This window comes from Urtica dioica, chromosome 10 (genome assembly GCF_054948205.1).
Source record: "Urtica dioica subsp. dioica isolate 48M chromosome 10, U.dioica_male_clone48M_v1_H2, whole genome shotgun sequence".
In the NCBI taxonomy this organism is placed as follows: domain Eukaryota; kingdom Viridiplantae; phylum Streptophyta; class Magnoliopsida; order Rosales; family Urticaceae; genus Urtica; species Urtica dioica.
In genome coordinates this window covers 693807-705247 of record NC_142765.1, presented here as the reverse complement: position 1 = coordinate 705247, position 11441 = coordinate 693807, and the positions used below count along the sequence as shown (strand labels likewise).

The following is an 11441-nucleotide window of genomic DNA, read 5'->3' as shown; positions in this document are numbered from 1 at the left end:
ATATTTGTCTTTCCGTCACTACCAGAGGCTGTTAATTTGGATATGAACGGTGATGATACATAAATGGGTAACAAAACGACAATCGTATGAAAAATAAACAACAACACAACGACTCTCTCTTGCTCTTCCTCTTAATTTGCTCTTCCCTGTTAATTTGCTTCTTGCGTGGGTTGTACTCTCCTATTATGCAAGAGATCCGGAAGTTTGAATCTCGACAGCTTTCTTCCATCAGTTCCGTTCCGATCCGCTTCTGGCTCCAACTGAGTGACGTTACTGATCATGACCAGAGATATGTAAGAGTGAATGGAATTATCTAAATCAGCAAGAATACACAAAGCCTACATACCCCATAGAGCTCTGTCATATCGTAACCACTGATGACAACATCCACGTGGCAATCTTGACAGGATTAAGCCGTACACAATCAGCATCCAAAAAAATATTGTTTCTTTAGTTGAAGCTGAAATATCAACTAGATCTGTTTATTACCATTTAAGACATTTAACACACAGTACCTTCACAATGTTGAACCTCATTACCATTTGTCCAAACTTCAATCGGCACATATCTTCATTCTCTTGTGTCCAAAACCTCTCAACCACTTCTGATTAGTTGGCAAATCTTACAAATCCTCTGCAAATTACCCGTTTAAACACAAAGCCGAAATGAAGATCTCTAGGACATGCCAGATGTGATACGAATGAGTTACTTAAATTGATATATTTGCACCTTTGGAGAGTGGATTTTGTGAGCCAGTGAGAGGAGTGTGAAGCACAGATGGATGAAGAGTCATTGAACTGCCTCCTTTGGAGAGATCTTTTGCATAAAATACAGAATGATTAGAAGCCCAAAAGAGAAATTTTAACACAAGGACAATAACAAGATATGTAAGTTGTACAAATTCAAGCTCATATTTCATCCAAGAGAAAGATAAAGAGTTCAAATACCACACACATATGAAAATCTCAGCTGAATTTGAGTTTCCTTGAAATAAAAATATTTCTGTATATCAATATAAGAAAAAACATTCTTAAGTTCGTTCTTGATGTGAGCAGGGATTCTTGAGGCAAGTAACAATACAAATAAGTTTAATACACTATGTGTTCAGAGTCATGTATATATGTTCATCGGCCATGAAAACAAAAATTAAAAAAAAGAAGAAGAAGGCATACACAATCATCTTGGTGCCATTGCAGCAACGCCGGGCATGAAACTCGACAGCTTTCTTTCTTCTAGTTCTTCTGAGTTAACCGTGATGCTTTATAAAAAATAAAAATAAAAATTAAAAACTCGCGGTTAACAGGCTTAACCGTTTAACTGTTTTTCCCTCCTTTAGTATGCTCAGAGTCTCGAGTTACAACTTGTTTTAAATAAGCCAATGTACTTTACCTGTGATCCAAAAGAGCAAAGGCTATGGTATGTAAATGTTCATAGAATAGACCATATAAAACGACAGTGCTGAGCGTCAACTTGATGACAGTCTCTGACCATAATGAAGCCGTACACAATCATTACCATGTCTGTTCCTACAAATAGCTAACCATCAAAGAAGACAATTCTTTAAAAATAAGACAGTAATTTGAGAAGAGATCGCAGCAATGAATAAAAAGGACACGGTGAGTCAAGGACCACAGCATTAATGTAAAATCAATGTAGTAATAATACCATGTACATATTTTTATCAGAAAAACAAAAAGCAAAATAAAATGTCATTTCACCTTCAAAGAATAATGACGGTTGAAGCAATATATTTCCGGGCCCGAGAGAATGATTAGAACTATGATTCCATTATTGCCGCGTCAGCATAGAGCTGGGTAAATGACCTGCTTCAGAATTAAGTTGATGGCATTCTCTGAAGCACTAGACATTATGATTAATTACAAATCCACGAGGGTAGTCCACGTACACAATTATTTTCTTGCAATATTCGGATGAAAAGTTTCACTCTCAACAGCTTTCTTCAATCAACAAGTTTTGGATCCAACTACCTGATCGCCAAAGATAAAGAGTGGACAATGGAATTAAAAAGGAGAAAATATATTTTCCATTTAGAACACATCATTCAAGATGAGATATTTGAATGATTTTCCTCACCTTTGATTAGTACTTAAACCTGTCAGAAAAGCGATCGCAATCGGGTCGGAGAAACTAAGCACATGTTGAAGATGAGCCAGATATTACGATACAAAAGACCTTATTTTTTGCAACAATGGTGGGAAAGCATACCCATTCTCACAAAACTGCTTGTTCACAAAGAAAACAAAATCAGCACTTCCCTCTAATGATTTCTAACTCATAGAAAACCATACAAAACACCATAAGTTTCTTTTCTTCTGTCTTAATAATTCACTTTACTCACAATTCAAAAAAGTTCCTTGTAAAATAAAGATCTATGATCTAAATGGTCGTACACTCAAATGATTTTCAAATTTTGATCCGCCACTTCACAACCTAAAACATTATGCTAGTTTCTCAGCAACTACAGAACCTGAACTTCAGAAAACCAAAATCAATGAATTCCGCAAGAGAAACAATTTCGAAAATTTCAATTGCCGAGTCCAATTCAAAAATCAGTCTTTACAAAAGAAACCTAGGTAAAAGTACAATGGTCGTAACAGTAAACCCAGTTTCTAAGCTCTTAAACCTAACGTTTTACTATCGCAGTCCTTCAATTCCTAGAGCAAACACTCCAAATTCGAGAATCACAATTCAAATCGATTCCACAAACCTTATATTTAGTCAAGAGAATCATGGGCACGAGGGCTCTCCATATACTGCGAATATCTTATCGTTAGTCATTAGTGTTTAATAAAAAAAAAAATTAAATGTTAAGGCATTTAATCAGATGTTAAGGCATTTAATAATTTACCTTTAATCAGATTGAACTTTGATTTCAGGGATGTGCAATCTTATGCCAATCTTGGCCTTTATCTTTCTCACACCGTTGCTTCAACAATGGTCTCCCTCGTTGTTGATACAGGCAAGAAGATGAGGAACGGCTTCTTGAATATCTTCCCGAATCTCGTACGTCGATTCAAGACGAAATAGGTTGAAATTTCTGAGAAGATAATCATGAAGAGTTAAGAACTGTAAGTTGAGTTTTGGAAGCGCTAGACAACCTTCTCCGGAGTAATTGATGCTAGGTACAACGCTTTCGTCCCACATAATTAGTTCATTTGGATAGAGTGGAAGTGCATTTACGGATTCTTTTTGAGATTGTTGCTTCTCAAAAAATGATACCATAACTTCAACTGGAAATTGCATTCTTACGGATTCTTAAAAGCAAGTAATTGGAAAGATTGCATGTGATCATAATGAGACTGTAACACCTCATCATCAGTCAACTGTGTCCCAGCATGATCGTTGATTTCGAAACCTTCATAAAATTGCAGCAAGTCAACCAGTTGCGCAAAGAGTTTCCCTTTTTCATGTCTAGAAACAGTATAAATTCATTCATTATACACACACACACACACACACACTAAAGAAATTATTACCATCTAATAATTCAAAATGAGAAAACTACCTTAAAAAACTCTTCCATTAGATTTCTCAAAAACTTCACTAATTCAAGCATATTTGAAGGATTAAACTCTTATCAATTTTAAGAGCTTTTTTTAGTAATTTTCTGAGCTAACATATTAGAAGTTCACGTACCTAATAGAGCTCGGTATAGGATCACGTCCACGCGGACATGGCATTCCGTGAAGCTTGAGACATTATGATTACAATCCGTACACAATTAATTATCTTGTTTCAATATCTGCACAAAAGTTTCAATCTTGATAGCTTTCTTCAATCAACAAGTATTGGATCCAACTACCTGATTATCACCATAGACAAACAGTGAACAATAGAATAGAAAATATATTTTCCATTTAGATACCAAGTCATTAAATTGTTGAGATATTTGAATGCTTGTCCTCACCTATGAATAGTAGTCAAATTACACCATTCTTGCTCCAAATGATCAAATGATATATTCAACATTAATTCCTTGACTTGAATTACGGCCTCCTTGACTAATAATTTCTTGCTGAGGCAGATATTAAAATTAATAGTTGGTGAGTCTGAGGCCATGCACTGAGTATCTACAAATAGCCAACCAATCAAGCACACATTTTTTTGTAAAACATCTACTTAAAATAAATTATTATAAAAAAATTAGCAGTAAAATATATAGAAAATGGAAAAAAGGATGCGCCAGTACATATACATGATGAATGTGGTAATAATACCATGTACAAATCTTATCAGAGAATGCAAAAAGAAAAAGGAATACTTTTACCTGTCACTAAATGATTTAGCTTGCCATTTATCTTTCTCACACCGTTGCTTCAATGGTATCAAAAGAGCTTTGTTTTGCAAACACCGTCCTCGATTGACTTGATTTCCACAGACCCAACGATTGAAGACTGAGCCACATCTTAAGACGCAAAGCTTCAAAAAAACCAAAATCAATCAATTCCGCAAGACAAACAATTTCAAAAATGTCAATTGCCAAGTCCAATTCAAAAATAAGTCTTAACAAAAGAAACCCAAGTAAAAGCACAATGGTCATAACAATAGACCCAATTCTTAAGCTCTCAAACCTAACGTTTTACGATCCCAGTCCTTCAATTCCTAGATCAAGCACTTCAAATTCGAGAATCACAATTCAAATCAATTCCACACTCATTTAGTTTCTCAGCTTTATATGGAGCCTGAACTTCAAAACCAAAATCAAGCAATTCCACAAAAGAAACACTGAAGTAAAACCCCAACCCATACTTGATTCCAAAAACGTCAATTGACGAGTCCAATTCTAAAAATCACTGTATACAGAAGTACCCAATAAATAATAAAATCAGAGTAGTCGTAATAGTAAATCCAGTTCTTAAGTTCTCAAACCTAGCATTTTACCATTCCCGTCCTTCAATTCCCAGACCAAGCATGTCAAATTTAATAATAATAATTCAAAATCGATTCCACAAACCTTATCGTTAATCATGAGAATCATCGACACCACGTGCTCGAACGTTCTCCAAGTACTGGTTGACCTCTTTACGAACAAAATTTAAATGGTAAGGGAGGCGTCAGTATTAATAGTAAGTAGCATGCACATAATTTATCATAAAAATTAAAAAAAAATAATAATACAAGAATAGTTTACCCAGCTCGGCCAGGCCAATTCGAAAAAAGAGGCCCAACTCGAAATTGTAACCTTCATCGAAATGTCTGACTCAGACACGGCTCGGATGGGAGTGGCAAAAGAGTCGGTTTTCCTGCGCGGCATATCGTCGAACACCTTGCGGTCTTTCTGAAGCGCGATCGAATCGGGGATGATTAAAAATGACCCAGATAGTTAAAAAGCTTTTTTTTTTTTTTTGCATACCCATTCTCGCGAAACTGCTTGTTCACAAAGAAAACAACATCAGCACTTTCATTACGATATGTAGATATATTTACTTCCCTTCAACGATTTCTAACTAAGAGAAAACACCATACAAAACCATAAGTTTCTTTTCTTCTGTCCACGCCTAATAGTTCACTATACTTACAAATTAATTCGAAAATTTCCTTGTAAAATAAATATCTATGTTCAAAATGGTCTTACACAAATGTTTCTTTAATGTCAATCCTTCACTTCAAAACCCAAATCAATCAATTCAATAAAAAAAAATACTCAAGTAAACTGTAAAACCAACCCATACTTGATTCCAAAAACGTCAATTGACGAGTCCAATTAAAATAATCACTATATACAGAAAGATACCCAATTTATAAACACAGTTCTTATGCTCGCAAATCTAACATTTTACCATTCCCATCCTTCAATTCCCAGACCAAGCACGTCAAATTTAATAATAAGAGTTCAAAATCAATTGCACAAACCTTATCGTTAATGATGAGGATCGTCGACATCACGTGCTCGAAGGTTGACCTCAAGAACCATAACACTATGCAAAGGGACAACGAAGTCTGTGTACGAATCATAACCAACACTTGAGTTTAATAAAAATTGAAATGGTAAGGGAGCGTCAGTAGTAGTAAGAGTAGCATGCACATAATTTATCAGAAAAATTCAAAAAATAATAATAAAAGAATAGTTTACCTTTTTTATGTATCAATAAAGACTCCAGGGATGTGGGCAATCTTATGCCAATCTTGGCCTTTATCTTTCTCACACCGTTGCTTCAACAATGGATGGCATCCATCGATTCTTAAAACAGAGAGAGAAGCGGGCAAGCCTTGTTCGGGCAAACACTGAGGCTGAGGGCATCCCACGATTCTTAAAACAGAGAGAGAAGCGGGCAAGCCTTGTTCGGGCAAACACTGAAGCAGAGGGCACCCCTTAATGGTCAACTCCTTAAGGTTTGTGAGTTGTTGAAAGGCCTCGCCGTTTAGGGCCAACAGATTCCCACTACTCCCGATCTGAATCATAACCAGAGTGATGGGGAGCAATATTCCATCACCAGGAAACGAATCCCCTTCCCAACCACTGATGAACAAGTCTTTCAATGATGGGAGTCTGCGTAGATCACACTCCAAAAGCTTTTCGCAATACCCTATGTAAAGAAGTTCTAGTTTAGAGAGAGAGTCGGGGTGTACATGACAAGCATCCGACGTGTTTGGTAAGCTCATCTTCAACTCTGGACATCCCCATAACACTAGTTTCGTCAGCCTGGGGAAAACTAGTGTGCCATCTCCACCAAATGACCACTCCTTCCACTGTGGCATATACCGTATTATTAATGTCTCTAAGGATCTGAAAGAGGTGCCACTAGTACTGCTGCCACCGTACAACTCATCACCCACACTCACCACGCTATCAAACCCAGATATTTCAAGCTCTTTGAGGCATGGCAATTGTCCCAGCGGAGGCAAAATGAAACAGCTTTTACAACTCTGTAGCTTGATCTCTATGATGTTGGAAAATGAATCGTGTCCCACCCAATCTGGAAATGTCGTGCCTCTGTAATACTCGATTATGAGAATACTCACGTTTGTATGAGGCCGAAGTGATTCCAATATTTGTCTCTCTCTCTGCGAACTATTTGCATCGTCGGCAGATTCTTCACTCCATCCCAAAGTCAGATCCGTAATGCGCTTCTTATTCTTCAAATCAGGCTCCAAAGCCTCATTTGCATCACCCACATTTTCAATACCCAAAATTTCAAGTCTTCCCACGAAAGGTTGAAGTTGTTTCACTTCTTTCATATTAACCCCTGTATCTTCTCCATCGCCAACAACTATTTTACTCAACGTCAGCAAAGACTTCATATTTTTTACTTGGAAGTTCATTTCTTCTATAGATGTTCCAAAAATATCCAGATGCCGCAAATTGACAAGCCTTTCCATGTTTTTGGGCAACGCTGTAAGATTACTACACTTCGACAGTAGTAAGGTTTGCAAGTTGTACAAACTACATATTGAAGCAGGTAATTCTGTAATATTAGAGTAGGACAAGTCCAAGTACCTCAAATGTATCAAATCATTGATTGAACAAGAGATTGATCTGATTTCTGAACCACGTAAACCAAGAACTCTTAAGCATCTTCCTGATGTCCAAATGGAGGATTCGGGAGGCGAGTATAAACCGTGAAATAATTTTTCTGATATAATAAATGTGCGCCAAGACTTGGTATCACATATACGCTCAAAATCTTTAAACTTCTTGCTATATGATAAATGACGAGTATGCCTTGGAATGCTATGCAAGTCATCGCTCTCATCCAGCCTGAAACAAAATCCACGGGATACAAACATGGCCAAATCGTGAACAAGGTCGTGCATGAGGAAAATCGAGTTATCTTGACTACTTGACTTCTGAAACAACGACCTCGATACAAGATCTTCAAAGTAGTCTTCTCCAACTTCCTCCATCGTCATAGCTTTCTCATCACTCTCCAAAAATCCTTCAGCCATCCACAACAAGATTATTGTGCCTCTCTCAAACTCGTAGTCTTTCGGAAACATGGCGCAATAAGAGAAACAGCGTTTTAGATGTGTTGGCATGCGGCGATAACTCAACCATAAAGCGGGAAGGATGTTCTTTTCTTCACTATACAACTTATTCCACGCATCACTTTTGAGTATGTTTTCCCATTTCCTTGGATTTCGTTCGGATCGTAATAGACCGCCAAGAGATTTTATAGCTAAGGGAAGACCTTTGCACTTCTTCACGATCTCTCTTCCAATCGCTTGCAAATCTTGATGTGCATGAGCGTCTTCGTTGTTTATAAAAGCATGCCGTGAAAACAACAGCCAAGACTCTTCGGCCGACAAATCAGCTAACTGATACATAGTAGTTTTTCCAATTGCCATAAGAGAGGCAACTTTTTTGCTTCGTGTTGTCACAATGATCTTACTTCCTTCCGCTCCAGATTCGAAAGAGCTCCTCAAACCGTCCCAGAGAAGATAATCCTCATTCCAAACGTCATCGAGAACCAGGAGAAATTTCTTCCCTCTCAAGGAATCTTTCAACTTCTGTTGAATCTCAAACGGCTCATCAGATTGACAATTTTGTGACGTGACCTTTTCCAAGATTAGCTTTGTAATCTTAGAGACGCCAAAATCATCTGATATTGTCACCCACGCTCTAAGATCAAAATGATCCTTGACCTTATTATTGTTATAAACGAGCTGGGCAATGGTAGTTTTGCCGATACCACCCATCCCGACAATCGGAATGATAGATAATTTTTCCTCACTATCATCGCTGGAGAGCAACAAGTCAATGATAGCCTCTTTGTCACCTTTCCTTCCGTAAATGCTAGATTCTTCAGCCAACAGAATGGGTGGCCTTTGAGAGGGAGGTATTTCGCCAAAACCTTCTCGCAGACCAAGACCATCCTTTTGGTCTAAAAGATACTTGATACTATCACGGATCTCGATAGCTTCTTTCTTGACCATATCATCAAATCCAGTAGTACCGAACAAATCAGTTAGGATACTGGAACTTGAAGGTTGATGAGGTTCCAGCTCAAGCCTCTGTGCTTCGCTGGCGATGGTAGCAACCAAGTCATCAGCGCGATAGACCATGTCTTTGAGCTCATCCAACCACTCCCCGATATTCTTGTCTGTGATCAACTTCTCCTCTGCATCGTCGACCAGCTTTGTCACTGACCTCAAGACGTTCCTCAGATCACCTAAGACATCAACAACCGGTTTCTTTCCATGGAACAATTTGGGGATCTCTTTCGGAGCCAACCTGTCGAACAAAACTTGAAGAAAAGCAGAGAGAAAAGCTCCTCCAACCAGCAGATCAGCCATCTCTATCACTTACACAGGTTAAGATCCTCTCTTATCTACCAAAAATGATATAGAGTTAGAGTAAGACCATTCGAAAAGTAATTAATCCAGTTATACTGTTGCTTCCCCACAATTTATCGTAGCCAATTAAAAAATAAAAATAATAAAAAAAAAACTAACCAGGAAAACAACGTTCCTCTGTAGAAGATGATTTCTTGATCTCGCCAAAAGATAAAGGGTTGCTCTATTTGACACCTAACCAAATATAGAATTAAAGTAAGACAGTATGCATTCAGTAATTACTTTGAATCCAAAGTTGTCTTCTTAACAAGTTTCTATAGCAATATGTAAAGAATCAAAGTATAGCGTTGCATGGGGGTTTGATTATCAATATTAGAAGCGTTGGCTCTTTTTTTTTTTTTTTTTACTTTTCCTATCACAAGGAAACAAATGTTCATGGGCGTCTTATCATATAGCTAGTGGGCACTGGGAAAGCAAAAAATTATTACTCTATTACTGCACATCATCTAAAAAAAAACTTTATTTTAGCCTCCTCAACTCGGTTTTTAGTTTAGTCTCTGAATCAAAGTAACTAATTTGATTCCAAAGTTGCACTTTTAACGACCTAGCATAGCAATAAATACAAATTTATAGAACTATAAAAAAACAAAAACAAAAAACTTACAAGAAGATGACGTTGTTCTTGTTCTGCAGAAGATGATTTGTTGAATTCTCCAAACGCACACAAAAATATTAGAGTAGTGAAATTGTGAGCAAAGTATCGCAGTTGATGTAGTCAATAACAGCAGGCTATTGGAAATTATGAGCGTTGATTTTTCTTTGCTTTTTTGTCTTTTTTCCCTTTCACGCGGAAACTATAATTCATTGGGGTGTGCTGTCACTGTCATATGTAGAGATCCAAAGATCAAAGATCAAGGATCGCCGTACCGTTACCGTACCGGGACCTCAATTTTAGGGGATACCGCTTACCGGAGAGGAACCCGAGGGGGATTCAGACAAAAAAAGGAAACCGGTACCGGTAGGAAACCGTTTACCGGAGAGGAACCCGATAAAAATGTAGGAACCCGAGAGATATTCAGACCAATATTTTAAAATAATAAAAATAGTTTTCAAAGTTTTCATATTCTGCAAAACTAAATTACTTTGATTACAACACGTACGACAAAATATAAAACACAAAGTTCAAACCAAGATAAAATTCAACATAAAGTACCATAAAGTCAAACCTTGATTACAACACGTACGACAAAATATAAAGCAAACTATTTAGTAATTAATTATACGTGGAGTGCCTTGAATGTCTCGTCACTCGTGAATGAAGATCGGTCGACGGCTTTGGCCAACCTCTTGATCCCGGAGTGCGATCTTCTTGGATCAGAGGACCCCGAAGATTCACCGGGACCTTCGTCTATTTCTTCGTCAGAGTCCCCTAGACTTTTTTGAAGGTCAGCTGGCATAGACTCACACAAACTCTCACGTTCCTTCTTCTTTTGAGAGCGTACGTAGAGTAACTCTTGCATTTCCTCCTGTACTTCATGAGGAACCTTGTCGCACATCTTCACACTTTTTGTCTTCTCTATGTTTGCCAAGTGATTTTTCACACGAGTGATTCCACCACCGCTAATGATGTACCCGCAAAATTTGCATTTGCTTGCATTCGGTCATCCTTCGACGGGCTCGCAATACTTGTATGCCGGGTCGGACGCCATACTTCATAATCATAATCATAATCATAATCATTTCAATTCCACATATTCACAAATCACCATAACAATCATCAAATTAATTTCAATTCAATATAACCATCACAATAATTATCAAATTCATTTTAATCAACATTTCAAGTAATTCAACTTAATCATGACAATAATCATCAATTCATAATCTAATGAAGATTAATTCAACATTTCAAGACCATCATCATGACAATAATCAAATAATCTCGAAATTAATTAAAATTCTACAATATCATCACAATAATCATCAATTCATATGACAAAAATCAACATAACCACCACAATAATCATCAAATTAATTGTAATCAACATTTTAATTCAACTTCATCATGACAATCAACTAATCTCGAAATTAATTAAAATTTAACAATTTCATCACAATAATCATCAATTTATAAGTAAAAATTGAAAAAAAATCCTAAAAAATGAAAAACTCGGATGATACCTCTC

General features: G+C 37.0%; 1 protein-coding gene across 21 annotated transcripts; it reads right to left on the bottom strand.

The window, feature by feature from the left end:
- Window positions 1-36: 36 nt before the first annotated feature.
- On the bottom strand, window positions 37-10117 carry LOC149382826 (putative disease resistance RPP13-like protein 1). 21 transcript variants are annotated; one of them, XM_089628608.1, is made up of 20 exons: window positions 9920-10117; window positions 9415-9489; window positions 6095-9290; window positions 5875-5961; window positions 5153-5388; window positions 4976-5041; window positions 4289-4440; window positions 3929-4091; window positions 3658-3823; window positions 2870-3432; window positions 2729-2774; window positions 2095-2240; window positions 1907-1988; window positions 1719-1826; window positions 1390-1526; window positions 1173-1258; window positions 730-816; window positions 516-633; window positions 347-399; window positions 37-273 (listed from the first exon to the last, which is right to left on the bottom strand). In XM_089628608.1, exon 3 carries the CDS (start codon window positions 9253-9255, stop codon window positions 6100-6102), a length of 3156 nt encoding a protein of 1051 aa, XP_089484734.1. In that variant the 5' UTR covers window positions 9256-9290; window positions 9415-9489; window positions 9920-10117; the 3' UTR covers window positions 37-273; window positions 347-399; window positions 516-633; window positions 730-816; window positions 1173-1258; window positions 1390-1526; window positions 1719-1826; window positions 1907-1988; window positions 2095-2240; window positions 2729-2774; window positions 2870-3432; window positions 3658-3823; window positions 3929-4091; window positions 4289-4440; window positions 4976-5041; window positions 5153-5388; window positions 5875-5961; window positions 6095-6099. The 21 variants fall into 21 exon arrangements, with proteins under 21 accessions (XP_089484734.1, XP_089484736.1, XP_089484731.1 ...); XM_089628610.1 differs by having other exon boundaries at window positions 1719-1810; XM_089628606.1 differs by having other exon boundaries at window positions 38-273; window positions 1719-1823.
- Window positions 10118-11441: the final 1324 nt, after the last annotated feature.